The 20,016-nt window shown below is 38.0% G+C and overlaps 1 protein-coding gene across 24 annotated transcripts in view; it reads left to right on the forward strand.

Annotated features, from left to right (window-relative positions):
- The window catches only part of spri (Src homology 2 domain-containing protein sprint), a 279,029-nt gene that overhangs the window by 237,808 nt on the left and 21,205 nt on the right, over positions 1-20,016 (forward strand). For all 24 annotated transcript variants that reach the window (XM_088265143.1, XM_088265157.1, XM_088265150.1 and 21 more), the window contains 6 exons: positions 31-172; positions 844-996; positions 1,381-1,558; positions 3,854-4,001; positions 5,934-6,053; positions 7,488-7,611. In XM_088265143.1, coding sequence (XP_088121269.1) covers positions 31-172; positions 844-996; positions 1,381-1,558; positions 3,854-4,001; positions 5,934-6,053; positions 7,488-7,611 — 865 coding nt within the window. The remainder of the gene's footprint in view (positions 1-30; positions 173-843; positions 997-1,380; positions 1,559-3,853; positions 4,002-5,933; positions 6,054-7,487; positions 7,612-20,016) is intronic.

The raw sequence follows: 20,016 nt of genomic DNA on the forward strand, positions 1-20,016 counted from the left end.
TGTAGGCTTATTGTTGTGTTGTGTTTTTAGGCGGTTGCTCCACTAGTGCAGAGGCGGAGAGTAGCGCGAGGAATGCCGGGAATCGGTCCGGCCCAACGGTACAGTGAACCACCAACCCACGGACATCCCTACCTGCCACTGAGAGATATGCATAGCATTGAGGAACTATCACGTAAATATATTATCATTATTTTTGTGATTTCACCCACGTATCCACGTATCCACGTATCCCAATTTTTTCCAGCTACGTTGGTAACTTTTGCTTCTCTCTTAAGGGTTAGATCTCAAGCTTGTGTGAAGCGTTCAAATCAGAAATGCGTTCAGCCGCACTCGGGACTGGTCGTGTGCTCACGGTCATTTATAAAATACATATTTATTGTATTTTTGTTTTTGTTTTACAACATTTTGAGTGTGTCCAAATACTAGTTCACAAATCTGGATTATCTCCAATTATGGAAGTTATTTTTTAAATTATTTTTTGACATCTCATCAAAGATGAAGAAGAATATAGAAGTCTGATCATTTACGGGGCTGACGACCGTCATAGGCTGGTTTAAGTGATCACTTTACACACGTGTAGTGTAATATTCACCAATCCTACCCATTATTGACAATCACACTACTCAAATTCTTGGAAGTTCAATATATATGAACCAATTTTGAAACGTTGTTCTTGAATCACTAGAACTTCACTAGAGACTTATCTATTGGTGAGATGAAAAGGAACTCTTTATTGAACAGAAACTGATTCGGACCTCACATACTAATAAAAGAATCACTGCGATTAAACAACTACTTGGCCTTTCATATTCCAATTCATAAATTTAAAAAAAAAAATTTCAGCATCATCCCCCAACACGTCAAGTTCTGTTGACAATTTGGCGGGACTGAAGTCTGGTAGACCCCGTGGCAAAGCTGTCCAACCTCCGAGAATAAAACCCGTTCCCGTGAAACAAGATCAAACATGGACCGTCGATTCCAGCTGGGAGTTCATAAGTGAGTAGAATGTCAACCAAGTGGGCTACTCTGAATCAGATGATGTTAAACACATTAAGGCACGTTTTGAATATTGAAAACATTAACTTTGTGGATCATATTGATATATTATTTTGTGAAATAAAAAGACTTTGTTTTTTGATCCACTCACTAACACTCACTAACAACCAACTAGTTTCGGCAACAACCTGTTGCCCTCTTCAGGGTTTAATTTATTGATCGACGATCGTGCAGAGAGAGAGAGAGATAGATCTTCTTGTGCACTATGGTTTTATTAAGTTTCTTGTGTTCGTCTTGCATGGCTACCACCCTGGTAGGTTGATCAGTGTGTTTGACTTGTGGCAAGTTACCGCATTACTAACCATGTCTCCTATCTATCTCCAGGCAAGCAAGGTGACATGACGCCCATCCAGGAGAGTCGCTGCCGAGAGACGGGGGTGAATGGGAGCAGTAACTTGGTGGGGGGCGCCTTTCCCTCACTGGCGGAACAGCTGTCCCGGCTGGACTCCTCCGCCCCCCCTGGCGGAGACACCCTGACCATCCATCAGGTTCTAGCTCAAAGGTAACCTACCCTTCTTTTTTTGCGGTGGGGGAAAAAATCTTCGGGAAGACACCCACCACAGGGAGCCAACGGCGCCAAGCTCCCTGAGGTAGTGTGGGATTTTTAAAAAGAATCCCCTCTCGTTCAGTTGCTTCCTCGGAATCCGCTTTCACGCATTACTTCAGGGAGGCAGCTATGGTCCTTTACCTCACCTAGGGTCTCTGCACTGGTAATCTTCACCTGGATCTTTCCTCTGCTTCCTTTGTCTTCTACCTCGCTGAGAAGCCTTCGCCTTATAGACTTAGGCCCGCCAATGTAGGGCATTAGCCTGGCGAGCTGCTCCCCAACAATGGCGGCTCTTGATGCTGCCTGTCTGACGTGTTCCGTGAAGCGGAGCTTGCCATCGAGGTGGACGCCTAGGTATTTGAGTGTCCTCTTTTAAGAGGACACTCAAATATCCTATAGGACACCTCAAAGTCTCCTACGCGTAGCCTCGGCGGTGCCATCGTTCGTTTCCGAGTGAAAAACAACGCCTCGGTCTTCTCGCAAGCAAGCTCCAGGCCTGCGCGGCCCATCCACCGGCTCACTCTCCGCAGCGCCTCGTTGCCTGCGGTCTCGATTGTGGTCGCGGTTTTTGCCATTACCAACACCACGACTTCATTAGCGAAGGCCACTAGCTTGGCCACCTCGGGAAGGTCTATTCTCAGAAGCCCGTCATACATGAAGTTCCACAGGAAAGGGCTAATGACCAATCCCTGTAAGACGCCCGCGGTGACGCTCCACTCCAGCGCTTTGAGAATCACTTCCCATCGTGAGAGTCGAGCGCCACCAGCACAGTATGTCGACTCTTCTTGACGCTTCCCTCGAAGCCCCTGCGTATGTGCGCGCGCCACCACCTCAGTCACGGCGCCGATCGTTGACCGGCCTGGCCAAAACCCCATACTTTTGGGGGGACAGTTTAGCCTCGAAGCACGGTTGCAGCCTCTGCAGGATTAGCCTCTCCAGTACCTTTCCCAGGCCGTCCAGCATACAGAGGGGTCTGTATGCTGTCGGCCCTGGCCGTTTGCCATCCTTGGGGATCAATACGAGCTTTTGGCGTTTCCATGCTGCACCGACGGGTCCTCGTCTATTAACCCACACAGCTCCAGCCAGCACCGCTCTTTGCTGCCCTTAATGGCCTTCTTGAGGGCGCTCTTGGCCGCCTTGTACAGGGCTCTCCTGTCTTCGTCTTCAGGCCTTCGCTGCGATCTCCTGCTGGTGGTGAGGCACTCCCGTCGGAGGCAGGCTATGGTGTCATTCCACCAATAGACCTGCCTCCCACAGGAGCCCCCCTTCCGCCTCAGCATGGAGGCATCGCAGCCCCTGATTATGGCCTCTGTAACTTTGATCACCATCTCTTTGTTGCTATTGACGTCCATGAGTTCGAAGGCGATGTAGCGGTGGTTACTCGCCGAGTATATCTCGGTGAGTCTCGACCCCTCCACTCTGCCAATCGTCGTCTCATCCGCAAAGGTGACGTCAATTGTCGAGGTCGACGCGGCCCTCTGAAATGTCGGCACATTTCCGACGTTCGCAGAGTGGAGGCGCAGTGAGGCCGCCGTTGCACAGAGGACTCGACCTCGCCGGTTGGTTGTCGAGGACCCCCACTCCGCCGTCTTCACGTTGAAGTCACCCGCGACCACGATCGGGACCCCGGCCTTGAGGGCGTCGTCGTGTAGAGCCAGTTTTATTTGTTGTTTTTTTTTTGTTGTGAGGTCAAGAGATCTTGCATCCCTTATGTCACTGCGACCATGATGAGTCATGTAGCTCACGACCTGTCTCGGTGGTAAGAGCTTCACCTTCTCGGAGTCCAGTAGTGGTCCTCCAAGGATATGACTTTGTTTGCGAGCGAGTGCGTCACAATTATAGAGAATGTGGATTGGTGTTTTGTTATCCTCCATACAAAATCTGCATACTGTGGAGTCATGTAGTCCAATTTTGACACCTTTGTTAATTTTATCGATAATGCTTATCTCAATTTTTTTTTAACAATGCCCCCATTTGTGACCTCTTTTATATCCTTTGCAAGGCCCAGAGGCTCTCAACGTAAGATGTTGATTCTAAAATGTATTTTGTATTGAATGTAACATATTCAATATGGCGAGTAGAACAATAGACGTATCATAAACGTTTCTATGGTTACGGATATACGAATATATGGGATACGGTTTGTTGCTTTTGGGCGATAATATAATGGATGTGTCATGTACGTTCATATGGGTAGGGCGTTCAATTGAAGGTGATGTAAGTATATTTATCATTTTATTATATTTCTAGATTTCCCGAGCTGAATCTCTCACCGTACCCCACACTACTGAAAACAACGGGAGAAGTAGAAGCCGTACACGAACCATCGGAGGATGTCAAAGGATGTAGGATGTCCAGCTATGATAATGTAGAGGCTAGACTGGCTGTTAGCTCTCAGGTATGGCAAATTTATTTATTTCATCACTCAAATTTACAATCATCCACGTTTTCCCGTACTGAGGGCACATTTTACTATTAATGTTTAATAAGCATTTGTGTTAGTCTTTCATGAGTTGTGCAATCATGGATTATATGACTGGATAACACAATCTGTTTTGTATCTACCCACATCCATTATCCAATTACTTGTCCAACACATTGGTTGTGGTGTGCACAAATTTGTGCGTTTTAGAAACCTTCTGTTATGGCGGTGTGCACATTTTTGTGCAATTCGGTTACCTTCGACTTCGTATACAAGAAACACATCTTAAATGTCTAATTTCTTGTCTTGCTTCTTGCTGTCTAGCAAAAAGGTATCACAATAATAGAAATATACAATTGATTCTTTTCTGACATTATTCTTTCCATGCAATCTAATTGTTGCGGACGTCTGGCCCTGAGCCATTAATATTAGGAATAAAATAAGCGTTAATATTAAGGATAAAATGTATAAATTAAAATAAGCCTGTATCCTAGCTCATACATGTAATTTGATGTAGTCCGTACGAGGCAAATCGGTCGACTGAGCTCCGCTCGCCCGGAAGGGAAGGCGGGGAGCGGGGAGCGCGGTCGCCAGCAGAGAGGGGCCCGTACGGACAAGGCTCGGATAACGGTATAGTCCCGTTATCCGAGCAACGGTACTTTACCGTTATTCAGCGCCGAGAAGCGCCGACACGGCATAAAACCGTGCCGGCTGTAGAAACCTAAATTTGAATAAAGCAGTGTGTAAAAACCGAATTGGTCTTTTTATATTTCTCCATTTCGCTCCTTCGCCTCAAGAATTCGCCGCCGGACTTCGCCTGACTCGCCGTCTCACTGCACCAACAACGGACCGTTGGAAAGCCTTTCTCAAGGCTAGTGAGTACGCTTCGACACACGAGTCAGTGCGATCTCCTTGTGATCCTGCTCTCCGTACCTCAGTCTGTCAGTCTACCCAAGTCGGAGGCCCCTTTTCAGGGCCAGTGGATATTGTTCGGCTACGCCGACCGGACTGAGCTGCGGTGAGTCTCTGCCCCTTACAACGGCAGAGCCATAGCTGTGCTACAGACGACGGGCCCCCCAGTGGCATAGCGAGAGTTACGTCAGGAACACTAATATTTCCCACATCAAATTACATTTCTTTAACAAACTACACTGTAACGAATTAATAGCTTTTAGTAATAGTTCTATTATTTCATCATTTAATTAATTATAGGAGTAGGTTGTAAACCTTTATTATGAAGAACGCTCAAGTTCCTTTGACTAAATGCGGTATATTTTTTATTAATTATTCTTTTAATATGACAGGCGTCGTGGTGTAATTGTGTTGACGCTCGACTGCGAAATTGGCATCGTGGGTTCGATTCCCGTCAATTGCAAAATAAATTCAAGAAAGATTTATTTTCAATTGGTCTGGGCATTTGTGATGTATTTTTCACATTTACCTTCCCCATCCTTACTATTCTACCTGCAGACGAGCCTCTAAATGTAGACGGTTTGCGGGTTATTCCTTTTTTTAAAGTTTGATGTATTTTTGCATATTAATTCTTGTGTTTGTATGAATGGTTTAATAAAGAGTGTTAAAGATATTTGTAGGTCATTAAGCTGAGAGATGTTGTCTTATAATTTGTGTGAGTGATGTGTAAGGATTGTTGTAACGTATGTTTGTTTGACTGTCAGGATTTGTAATTTGTTGAATAGTTCCTCAGTGAAAGTCTGTCTCCGAACTTAAACATAACCTTTTTAGTTATTTGTGTCCTTAGTTAAAGCCTTCTGCATCATAGCCAACCTTTAGTAGAATATGACCTTCAAAAACTATGTAAAATAAGAAGGTATTTTAGTTATCAGCTTACAATTATGGTGCATAAGAATAATATAAAACGACGTCTCTTATAATCCATATTTGTTCCAGGCTAGTGATGACGGGACAGTGTTCAGTGAGCCCTGGGACTGTTCCCAGTGGGATAGTTTCCTCCCAACAAACTCTAATGATGAACCCCTCTCCTTCCAGTCATCTCAGATGTTTGATGCGGTAAGAAGAAATTCTTTATTTATTTCACTTTAAAAATACGATTCCTTCACCTCTTTTATATAACTTCTTCTTCTTCTTCTTGTGGTCTGTTTTTAAGAGGGATTAGCCTCCTGCGATGTCGATCCCAGCTGTCGATCCATCTCTTTGGTGGTCTTTTTTAATAGAATATTAAAATTAAAATTTCGAAAAACAGTGCAAAATTTGTGGTTCAACCAAAAGTGCCTCAAAGTGATCCTAAAGTACCTTGGGGTTGTACAGGGCCATGTGGGGGAGTCTAGATGGTTCCATTCTCCTCACAATGCTCATCCAGTCTTAATGGTTTCATTTTCCTCACTATATAAATTAAACACTTTAAGGTGTCAATGTGTGCAAAGCTCCTTCGTAACTTATTCCACTGAAAAAGAAAATGTAATGTAAATAAAAACACTGCCTGGCATTGAGTGGAGTCTACAACTAGATGCTTTGTGTATCATAGTTCAAATTGACAAAAACGAATCAAATCTCTAGGACTTCCAGCATGGCAGCCATATTGCTAACCACTATGCTACAGAGTAGATATGCTGTTTTAATACCTCTTTGGCCTTTTCTTTAGTTGGACCATTTAGGTTTTCATATTATAACTTGTTCACAAATCTGGATTATATCCAATTAGGAGTTATTCTTTATATTATGTGTCAGGTTGTGGTCCCGTGGTTAGTGTCGCGGACTCTTAAGTCAGAGTTTCTCGGTTTGAACCCACTCTCCCACAATTTGATACCTATTTCTAATAATGAGCCGCTTAGGCTCACAGAAATAGTATAAAATTGAAGCATTTGTGTAAATAATAAAAACACAATTTTTTTTTGACATCTCAACATAGATGGTGAAGAATATGGAAGTCTGGGCATTTACGGGGCTTACGACCGTAATAGGCTGGTTTAAATTATCACTTTACACATGTGTAACATTCACCAATTCTACCCATGATTGACAACCACACTACTCAAATTCTTGGAACTTCTATATATATATTGTTTAAATTCGAAACAAAGTGCTTGAATCACTAGAATTTCACTAGAGACATCTATGGTGAGATGAAAGTAAACGTAAATATATTTTGTTTATTAAAAGATATTGATAACTTTGTGGTATGGTATTAAAACACTCTCCTTATCATCCATTGTTCCCTTTGTGTAATACCACTTTTATAAAAGTGGTATTTCACAAAGTGAACGATGGATGATGAGGATAGTGTAAATGTAAAAAAAATGCCAAGACTTCCATATTCTTCTTCATCTATGTTGAGATGTCAAAAAAATAATATGAAAAATAACTCGTATAATTGGAGATAATCCAGATTTGTCAACAACTATTTGGACACACTCAAAATGCTGCATTCCAGTTTTATTATAATGTGGCTCTTGTTTTCATTTCATAATTTGACTGGTTTTACAGGAAGACGATGACAGTTCAACGGCCCGAGAGAGATCCGTGACTCCGCCCCCCGGAGAGACTCCTGTAAGGCTGGCCACTATCTCCAGAGCCAAGAGCTTCAGGGACAGACTGGACCCTCTCTTGGGTGAGTTCCACACATTTTAAAATGACCATATTAACTTCCTTATCATCCTGGTCCCCCGATATATCCAGAATTTCAGTGATGGCAATTAATTGCTCTTGGTTTTAAGCCAAGTATTACACAATTGGTTGTTTTGCGGTTTTTTAGACATCTCAACATTGATGAAGAAGAATATGGGGAAGTTTTAGTATTTACAGGGCTTACGGCTTTGAATATTGACATTAATAATTTTTTTTTTAAGAGAAATATTTGTGTTTTTATTATTTACAAAAATATTTCAATTTTATACAACTTCTGTGAGCCTAAGCGGTTCATTATTAGAGATAGGTATCTAATTGCGGCAGAGGCGTTCGAACCGAAAAACTCTGACTTAAGAGTCCGCGACACTAACCACGGGACCACAACCCGACACATTTTGACGAGTCAATGACAATATTAGGTAATAAATGGATTTATAACTAATTTATGGTTATGTATTAATTTTAAATCAAACACAGATTTTTTGAGTCTACTAAGTTGTATTTTATTAACAAAAACACATAAAAAATTATATTGTGACAATTGTTTCGCCTTGTTAGGGCATTATCAAACGAATGTTTGATAATGCCCTAAGAAGGCACAATATAATTTTTTATGTGTTTTTGTTAATAAAATACAACTTAGTAGACTCAAAAAATCTGTGTTTGATTTAAAATTAATACATAAATTAAAATGGAGTTCTACAAATTAAACGCCAAATCAATAAATAATTTATGGTTACTTATCTTAACACATTTAACTACCAAAAGTCAACTAGTTGGCTTTTCGCTGCCAACCGTGAACGACCAAACACCGATTAGTTTTTTTTTACCCTGTGTTTTAATATTCAGTTTTTTTTTAATGATGTCTTCTTCTTCAAACCCTTATTCGCACCCCAATCATAGGGCACTGCATCATATAAACGCAGTGATATCTTGATCGTTAACACATGAATGAAAGGTGATCAGCCCTCCGCTTCAAGTACCAGTCCAGGGTAATATATTGAATAAATATTAGAGTGAAAAAATCAATTATATTTATTTGACTCCCCCTGGGAATTGAATCCGGGACCTCCAGAACGGTAGCCGAGCGTGCTGACCATTACACTACGGAGACGGAAATGATGTACATATTTGTAAATATTTCTTAGACAGTGTAATCTTATTTGTTCAGCGTCCACATACATACGTAACGTCTAGGTATTCTGACCCTTATGTATCATCGTATCAAAGGTTACTTTACTATAATAACTTTACACAAGGATACTGCGTATCAACACTGATACAAAGCAGACCAAACTAATTCTTTTCATGTCATTTTAAATTAACTTACCATCATGCCACTATCCGTAGGAGTAGGCAGAGAGAATAGGACTCCACATCACTCGTCTTTACAAACAATCTTCGCCTCTTCCACATACATGCATCTCTTTATACATACCCATTGATTGTTCAGACCTGACTTCTGACCTGACCATGCCCAAATATTTAAAATACTTGATTATAACAAGTTTTCCTCGGTCTTTCTCCACTCCTATCCCAACTACATTCACCTCATACATTATTTTACCATTCTTTCCTCACTCGTTCCTTCCACATATCCAAACCATCTCGACACACCTTTCTTAATTTTATCAATAACGCTTATCTCAGTCTTGCATTCTTTCTTTATATCACCATTCGAACATCTACCATACAGTGTTTTACCGCACCGAGAGATCGCATGTCAACTGCATTCACATTCATTCTTCTTTTGCCAACTCGATGCTTCACTTACATACATACATTAGGCACATACTTCACTTACATACATATCGCTAACTCCTTTTAACAAATAGTTCTATATTTGTAGATCCATAGTAACTAAACATTCGTCAGGCGGACTACGCAATTGAAAACATGAAAATTATAGTATTTATTAAAAATAGTTACTGGTTTCATCGCTCACGCCTTTCAACAACGTCATATATAAAAAAACTTGATTTTTCGGGAGATCATTTTCAAAGTTTAAAAATATAATAAAATGTATTAAAATTAAATACCAAGCCACTTATTGAACTTTTTATTGTGCAACACATCTTTTTAGGTAAACCTGAATGTTTTTTCTCCGTTTGAAAAATATTTAGTATATTTAAAAAAATTAAACAATACCTTTTCTTCAAAATGCAAAAACAACCCTTTTTACCCTGTAACTGGTAAATATTATGTTAAAAATATGCCATTTTTGCTGGGATATAGTACATTTTCTGGGTATTCCGAAAACACGCACAACTGAAAATTTACGATTTTTGATATATGACGTTGTTGAAAGGAGTGAGCGATATTGCATAACTAGAACTACGTTTTGAACTTCCAGTTTAGCTTTCGCTGACAGGCATCGGTTTAAATTATCCGGAACATTGGTCTGTATGTTCCCGATAGTAACCTAAGACAGTGTCGGCATAGATTGTTTCACATTCCTATACACAAGACCAACCTGCCAATGGTTATGCCTGTAGGAAGAGCTACCGCTATGTTGAACAATATCACATTAGATATTAATCTGTTCCATGTGTCCGAGATTACTGGTTGGGGTGATTGGATAATACATTATTTATTAGTATTATTGTTGCCCAAAAACCAATATAGAGAATAATACTTAAAGTTACGTGCTGTAAACTAAATATATAGCAATTTTGTAATAGTTATTAGTCAGTATTACTTAATTATACTCTACGATATCAGTATTTTCCCAGAGGGTCAGTGGGGTGAAGATTAAATGACTCAAACAATGTGATTTCACTAACTTAATTATCTCTTACCATATTAATATTCAATGGAGAGATTATTGACCCTTTTTTGCCAGTTGTGACTCTTTTTTTACTTTAATTTCATATAGTATACCCAACCAAAGGGAAAATCGGGATAATCGGAAGAAAATTATAATTGACAAGGAAAGATAAGTTAACAATAGAGGGATGAATGTAGACTGAATGCAGTCAAAATGTGATCTCTCAGACGAATGTGCGGTGAGACAATGCGTGATAGATGTTAGAACAGTGATGTAAGGAAAGAATGCAAGGCTTTGATAAGCATTATCGATAAAATTAAGAAAGGATTGTTGAGATGGTTTGGGCATGTGATTCAAATGAGCGAATAAAGAACATTAAAAAAAAAATAACGAATGTGGTTGGTAATTGAAGCGGAGGAAGACCGAAGAAAACTTGGCATGATCGAGTATTTCAAAGACTTGAAAGTGGTCAGGTCAGGAGTCGGAATAATTGGCGGGTATGTATGAGGAGATGCCTGAGTGTGGAAGAGGCGAAGATTGTTTGCAGAGAGACAGATTGGTGTGACGTTCTATAATCTCTGCCTACGCTTGTAGAGAAGCGGCGTGATGCTAAAAAAACTAAAATACCAGAAACCCATATATTCGCAGACAATACAGCAATCATTTGTTTTTTTTTTTAAACCCTTATCCGCACCCCAATGGTGCATAGGGCACTGCTTCATATGAACATAGTGTTATCTTGATCGTTTACACACGAAGGAAAGGTGATCAGCCCTCCGCTTCAGGTACCAGTCCAGGGTAATATTGAATAAATATTTCAGAGAAAAAATCACTTATATTTATTTGACCCCCCTGGGAATCGAACCCGGGACCTCCAGAACGGTATCCGAGCGTGCTGACCATTACACTACAGAGGCGGACATCATTTGTTACATATTCAATACTCAATTATATTTTTAATGGCGAAAAATCATAAATGTTTTTCTGTATCATGAATTCCAATAATTTCAAATTAAAATTCAATTTCCTAAAGGAAATCGAGAAAAAACATTTGAAAGAGATACTTTTCTACCAAAATACCAAAAACCCATATACTCGTATTTGTAGATAACAAGATTTTATTTTACATCAGATTCTTACAAAGCGACGGATAAAGGAAATGAAAACGTTATAAAAAACAGTTGTACCAATATTATGTTTACATGCTGATATTATTTACAACATTTTGAGTGTGTCCTAATAATACTTTCACAAATCTGGATTATCTCCAATTACTGGAGTATTTTTCATATTATTTTTTTGACATCTCATCAAAGAAGAGTCTGTCGTTTCTCATGTGTGTGATTATAATCCAGGATTCAGACCTCACATACTAATAAAAGAGTTTCTACTCAATAAAAAGCTTCTTTTCATCTCACCAATAGATGTCTCTAGTGAAGCTCTAGTGATTCAAGAACAATGTTTCAAAATTGGTTCATATATATAGAACTTTTTAAGAATTTGAGTAGTGTGGTTGTCAATAATGGGTAGAATTGGTGAATGTTACACGTGTGTAAAGTGATCACTTAAACCAGCCTATGACGATCGTCAGCCCCGTAAATGCCCAGACTTCCATATTCTTCTTCATCTTTGATGAGATTTCAAAAAATAATATGAAAATAACTCCCGTAATTGGAGATAATCCAGATTTTGTGAACAAGTATTTGGACACACTCAAAATGTTGTAAAACTTATCGATTGGTTTTATGGTCAATTTGCATGATACCCATTTCCAGTTTTTTTGTATATTTTTCTAAAATCAACTGTTTTTGTGCAAAATTGCAAAAAAAGTACTCTCGAGTTACGACTGGTATGTCATACAAAAAAAGGTCTCTAGTGCAAAGGGTTAAAGAACGCATTTAGACTGTACTCAGTCTACTTTCATCTTTATTTTCCCAACTAGGGAAATTCATTAGGGTTAGTACCATGACTCCGTTATGTACACCCTGTTCACAGTTATTTTACCTCAATTTTTTTTAAAGTAATTAAATTAATTAATAATAATAAAACCCTTATCCGCACCCCAATTGTGCATAGGGCACTGCGTCATATAAACGCAGTGTTATCTTGATCGTTTACACATGAAGGAAAGGTGATCAGCCCTCCGCTTCAGGTACCAGTCCAGGGTAATATTGAATAAATATGACAGTGAAAAAATCACTTATATTTATTTTACCCTCCTTGGGAATCGAACCCGGGACCTCCAGAACGGTAGCCGTGCGTGCTGACCATTACACTACGGAGGCGGACAAAATTAATTAAATTAATTAAAGTATAAATACTTTTTTAAATATAATAGAGGTGTATTGCCAGTTATATGTGTGTATGTGTGTATATCGCGTTATTTATATGATTTGTAAGTAAGTAAGAGGATGGCGACTGACAGAGACAAGTGGCTGACACTACAAGGCGCTGCCTTTAGAAGATGATGATGATGAAGTAAGAACTCATGGTAATATAAATATCTAGTTTCGTCCCCTACGCGTGTGACAGTACTCTAATGGCGTCGCAATTCGAGGAATGACGAAGATCTCAATAAACTTTTATGTAATCTTTGCAGGGATATTATATAGGTCTATTTGTGTAAATATTACAACTCCCAAACGTCGAACTTTGCACCGGTTATCAACTTCTGTCGCTAGTGATAAGTTCGTCCATGTTCAAACATGTCTAAAATGTGGTATTTCGTAAATAAACACGTCCCTTTGTTTATATTTTATACCAGAGATACTTAACATAAATAATCTCCCATTTGAAAAAATAAAATTTATAAAAAAAATCACTAAAAAAACAGATAAAATATCACCAATTAAACATAAAATATCACTTTAAAAAATGGATACATACGTCCAAAATATTACCAGATAAAATATCACTAATAAAACATGACAAATATCACTGTTAAAATATAAAATATGACTTATCATGTATAGATACAAAATACCCAAAACATCACTCATAAAACGGACAAAATATCATTAATAAAACATGATTCAGATGTCCATAATATCACTAATAAATCATAAAATATCACTAACCATGCATGGATACAAAATATCCAAAATATCACACATTATATAAAAATATTACTTATAAAACATAGAAACGTATTTCCAAAATATAACTATAAAACAGATAAAATATCACTAATAAAACGTTTTGTCAGCACGTTTGGCTACCGTGCAAAAGGTCCCAGGTTCGATTCCGAGGGTAAAAATAAATATTAAGTGATTTTTCACTTTTATATGTTATTTATTTAATTTCACTTTAGACTGACACCTGAAGCGGAGAACTGATCACCTTCCCTTAGTGTATTTAACGATTAAGATAACACTGCTTGTATACGATGCAGTGCCCTGTACACCATTGTCCCTAAAGGACTCCAAGTGAGTACCTTCTCTCCGGTTTAAGTAAACAAAGGGGCATTTGAGGCCAGAATCAAATTGGATGATTGTATAATTAATTGCGTCTCGTCTTGCGCTTAGATCATCCAATGTCTCCAATCGATGGACAAATTAGGAAATAATATTCCCAGGTCAAACAATGCAATAGTTACACACAGATAATTTCCGGATGTATCCGGAAACGCGATGCTTTTTACTTTGTTCATTGTCCGGGTGGCACCTATAACGATATTCTTGAATCTAGTTTAGGCAGGTAGCGGCGACTTCCGATATCAAAACCTCGTAAGCTTTTAAAGCATATGTCGGCTCTTTGAACTTTTGGGCGTTTGTCCACTACACGGAATTACACAGAATTTTACCGTCCGGCACGTCAGTTGGCGTTTTAAAACGATGATTGGCTTGGATTGGCTTGTGCTTTTGTCCATCTTTCTTCGGATCGGTGCTCTTGATCGGTGCGTGAACACGTTGCGCGTAAATTCGATCACGGTAAACTGTCGTAGTCACTTTCATTTTTCAAAACCGAACTGCTGGACGGTAAAATTCCGGGTAGTGGACAATCGCCCTTTGAGTCCGGCTCCGGTTTTTTTCTCACTGGATTTACTGAGTTCCTCACGCTTGAACAGTGCAAGTATGCAGGAGTAAAATGCGAAGAGTGTCGCGGTTCTCGCACACTCTTCGCGCGCTGTTTACACGCGAATTTGTTTCCGATATTCACAAAATACCTCCGATGTACCCGATAAATTCTGATTATTATTGACATCAAGTTTATTTTTGAATCAATGCATAAATTTGTTATGGAGGAATACCCAAAATCTTATGTACGTATAATAGATGTTCGAATAGTGAAATAAGGAAGGAATGCAAACCTGAGACAAGCATTATCGATAAAATTGAGAAAGGTGTGTTGAGATGGTTTGGACATGTAGAACGAATGAGTGAGGAAAGAACGGTAAAACAAATTTATGAGGCGAATGTAATTGAAAAAAGGAGCAGAGGAAGACCTAGAAAAACTTGGCACGATCGAGTATTTTATTTTATTTTATTTTATTGGAAGGAAGAACAACAATTACAATATATGATACATACAGAATACAAAAAATAAAATCATGAGTACCAATTATAGTTCTTCACAACTATACATAAGAGAGGTCTATATAAAGGAAGAGACATGAGACAAGGATGGGATAAAGAGAAAAGGAGATGGCAGTGATAGGAAAGAAAGAAAAGGAAAGGACAGGGAATAGAATTACTTTTTTAGGTTTATAAGATTTCGAACAATTTAGCTTTAAATTTTGAAAGATTGGAGTAGAACATATCAAGGTCGGTACAACATTCATTAAATTTCTCACAACTTCGATAAATAAAGGGATTTTTTGAATAGTTCTTTGTTGGTGCTGGATTATAAAAGGTATGACTATGCCTATTGATTCTAATTGGACAGTGAAAAGGTATCTGCGCAAGAAGATAAGGGCTCTCAGTCATATTATTTATAACTTTATACAATAAACATAAATCTGATATACTCCTACGTTTACTAAGTGAAGATAATTTATGGAAGGCTAAAGATTCTTCGTAAGAGTTGAAACTTAAATGAAGCTTACCATCCAACATTTTTAGAAATTATGTATTAAGTATGCCGAATACTTGAAAGTGGTCAGGTTAGGTGTCGAAACAATCGGCGGGTATGTATGAGGAGATGCATGAACGTGGAAGAGGCGAAGAATGTTTGCAAGGACAGAGTGGCGTGGCGTTCTATTCTCTCTGCCTACCCCTGCGGGGAAGCGGCGTCATGGTTAGTTAGTTAGTTAGTTATAGAGAGTTAGTTATTATATAATATTGATTGTTATTAGAAGCAACGTGTACAAGGTACACACCGGGAAGGAAGGTTGAACAAATTAAAAATGAAAAAATATTAGGTAAGCAGAAAAGAAGTATATTCACACGTAAAAATTGTGTTACGATGTTTTGAATGTAGACAGTGTACCAAAGGCAGAATCTTATTTGATCAGTAATGATTAATGCCGTTTTCTAAATGCTGCGTAGCTCCCTAGGCTGCGAAGTCCAATAACTAGTTGAACGGTAAAATAATCTAAATTATCTATTGAATATTTACCCACATAATAATGTAACGTAATTTACTGTGAACTTCACGGCGACTGTATAAATGATTCATCAATTGTTTTTTTCATATGAATATTTGGAAATACAGTGGAAGCCCGGAAATCCGAACTAATTGGGGCTGTGGCATGTTCGGATATGGAAAAGTTCGGATTTATTATTTTTTATATTAATATAAATTGTTTACATTTATTTGAATCGCAATTTTAAACATATCATTTTTTTGCAGAGACCCACCAAGCCACTTTGTGTGCCTTGTCGGTGGAGTTCTTAATATTTTTCAAATCGAGAAAAAACATTCAGGTTTTACCTAAAAAGATGTTTTGCACAGTAAACAGTTCAATAAGTGGCTTGATATTTATTTTTAACATAAAAATGTTTAAAAATATTCTCCTGAAAAATCAAGTTTTTTGATTTATGACGTTGTTGAAAGGAGTGAGCGATATATTTTTCTTTTATGCATCTATTTCACAATTCATACAAAAATGTAACAATTTTAAAAACTAAATTTAAACTTTCTGAAATTCCTTCAGCCATAACTTTTACCTGATTAAGGTACGGTTCCCAATAATGCTATTAAATTAATCCTCTGGTTTTTTAAAGGAAACTCCTAATTTTACAGGTAGGAAATAATGATAGTATTAAAATCACAATCCAGTATATTTTGGTAAAAGGAATAATGGGATTTTAATGGGTTTTCGGACATTTTATGACAGCATCGAATTTTCAAAGAAATGCTACGTATACCGACCAAATTACTAATCCTCATTAATGTCTTCCTTTCTAGAAAGTTTAGCAAGCATAAACCTGTTGAATTTGTTTATTGATTTGGCGTTTAATTTGTAGAACTCCATAATTTATATTTTTAATATTAAAATTAAACACTGTCAATTGTCACGAATTGTATTTTTTATTATTATTATTTTAATTTAAAATATCCAATACCCTAGAAATAAATAATAACGTAGACCATAAAAATCAGTGTCTGTTTAATTTGACCTAAAAATTAATTTACTTTTGTAAAAAAAACGCCGTGAAATAGCTAAAATATCGTTTATAAAATTGCGTAAATATCATTTGTGAAATAGCTAAAATATCGTTAGTGAAATAGCTAAAATATCGCTAGTAAAATTGCGTAAATATCATTAGTGAAATAGCTTAAATAACGTTTAAAAATTGCGTAAATATCATTAGCGAATAGTGAAATAAGGAAGGAATGCAAAGCTGAGATAAGCATTATCGATAAAATTAAGAAAGGTGTGTTGAGATGGTTTGGACATCTAGAACGAATGAGTGAGGAAAGAACGGTAAAACAAATTTATGAGGCGAATGTTAGTGGGAAAAGAAGCAGAGGAAGACCGAGAAAAACATGGCACGATCAGGTATGCCAAATACTTGAAAGTGGTCGTAACAATCGGCGGGTATGTATGAGGAGATGCATGAACGTGGAAGAGGCGAAGAATGTTTGCAAGGACAGAGTGGTGTGGCGCTCTATTCTCTCTGCCTACCCCTGCGGGGAAGCGGCGTGATGGTTAGTTAGTTAGTTAGTTAAAACCTAATTATGTTTTAAAAATATTGAAAAGTTTATAAATTAAACTGCACTGTACCTGTATTGCTACTCAAGTACCCTAATACATATTATATAAACTAACTAACTAACCATCACGCCGCTTCCCCGCAGGGGTAGGCAGAGAGAATAGAGCGCCACACCACTCTGTCCTTGCAAACATTCTTCGCCTCTTCCACGTTCATGCATCTCCTCATACATACCCGCCGATTGTTACGACTCCTAACCTGACCACTTTTAAGTATTTGCCATACCTGATCGTGCCATGTTTTTCTCGGTCTTCCTCTGCTTCTTTTCCCGCTAACATTCGCCTCATAAATTTGTTTTACCGTTCTTTCCTCACTCAATCGTTCTACATGTCCAAACCATCTCAGCACACCTTTCTTAATTTTATCGATAATGCTTATCTCAACTTTGCATTCCTTCCTTATTTCACTATTCGCACATATATCATACATCGTTTTGTCGCACATTCTTCTGAGAGATCGCATTTCGACTGCATTCAGTCTAGTATACATATTGTATTGAAATGTAAAAAAGTTGCAAATAATGTTCACACATACACATACATCCTTAAAAAAACAAACATCGTACTTCATTATTATTATAGCTAAATGAACAATAAAAAACCCACAAGGAAAGTAACTACTGTCGGGTAAAGTACTATGTATGTAATGTATTACAAATTTCTCGGCTAATCCGAAGTTTTCCGAATCCGAACAGGCCACAGCCCCAATAAGTTCGGACTTCCTGGGTTTATTATTGAAAGGGCGTTGCATTATGATAAAGACATAACATCCGCGGTATTAATTTTGAATTAAAACAAATATATATAACTGACTGTTATTTGTATATCTGTATAAGGAGGTCATATTTGTTAAACAAACTAATGAATATTATAGGCCAGTGTTTCTCAATCGGTGGTACGCATATCCAGGGGTATGCGCGCCAATCACTTTATTAAGATAATTTCTTCTTCTTCTAACCCTTATCCGCACCCAATGGTGCATAGGGCACCGCATCGTATTGACGTAGTGTCATCTTGATCGTTACTTATGTACATGAAGACAAGGTGATCACTCTTGCGCTTCAGGGACTAGTTCAGGGTAATATTTAAGAAATATTAGAGTGTAAATCACTCATAATTACTTTCGCCCCCTCCTGGAAATCGAACTCGGGACCTCCAGCACGGTAGCTAAACTCGCTAACCATTACACCACGGAGGCGGACAATAATTATGATTAAATTTTTATAGAAATTAATGTTTAAAAAAAACTGGTTTATTTTTGTATATTTCATTTCCACATTAAAGGGCGCGCAAGTTTGAGATCTTTCTTGAAGTGGTACGCAGGAAAAAATAATTGGGAACCACTGTTATGGGGTCTTAAAAGCTAAATAAAATTACCGTTGCCCCACAAAGGTGATGAAATAAGGAGAAATATTTCGTGATTTGGCGTTTAATTTGTAGAACTCCATTTTAATTTATGTATCAATTGTTAATTCACACACAGATTTTTTTGAGTCTACCGCAAACATTCTTTTGAAAATGCCATCACTACGCGAAACAATTGTCACAATACTAATTTTTATGTGTTTTTTACAATAAAATACTTATAATAGACTCAAAAAATCTGTGTTTGATTTAAAAATTATTACATAAACTTTTATATTACTCTCAATATTAAAAAAACTAACTAACTAACTAACCATCACGCCGCTTCCCCGCAGGGGTAGGCAGAGAGAATAGAGCGCCACACCACTCTGTCCTTGCAAACATTCTTCGCCTCTTCCACGTCCATGCATCTCCTCATACATACCCGCCGATTGTTACGACCACTTTCAAGTATTTGGCATACCTGATCGTGCCACGTTTTTCTCGGTCTTCCTCTGCTTCTTTTCCCACTAACATTCGCCTCATAAATTTGTTTTACCGTTCTTTCCTCACTCATTCGTTCTACATGTCCAAACCATCTCAACACACCTTTCTTAATTTTATCGATAATGCTTATCTCAGCTTTGCATTCCTTCCTTATTTCACTATTCGCACATCTATCATACATCGTTTTGTTGCACATTCTTCTGAGAGATCGCATTTCGACTGCCTCAATATTACGTATTAATATTTAAAGTATTTACTTTATGGTTAGTAATTTTTACTAAATTTTTTTACAAAAATGTTAATAATATTAGTAAATAACCACTCACCGAGATTTTTATGTCTACCGGTTTCGAGACGTACCCGTCTCTTCGTCAGGACAATCACTACCACAGCATGCAAACAATACCACCCTTCACCACCATAGCACCATTTACACACTTAAACTACACAAAATGTTTATTTAACACATGCGATTTTTGGTCGTCATGCACTAAATGTTTCAGCACAAACATGCGTTACGAACCAAGATTGTTTAACCCGGTTGCGTATCCTTCTTTTGCCAACTCCACGCTTCACTTCCATACCTTAGAGTTTAAGTTAGTTTAGTGTACTGC

The sequence above is a fragment of the Brachycentrus maculatus genome, unplaced genomic scaffold, assembly GCF_059751285.1.
Source record: "Brachycentrus maculatus isolate JH-2025_06_01 unplaced genomic scaffold, ASM5975128v1 h1tg000242l, whole genome shotgun sequence".
NCBI lineage: Eukaryota > Metazoa > Arthropoda > Insecta > Trichoptera > Brachycentridae > Brachycentrus > Brachycentrus maculatus.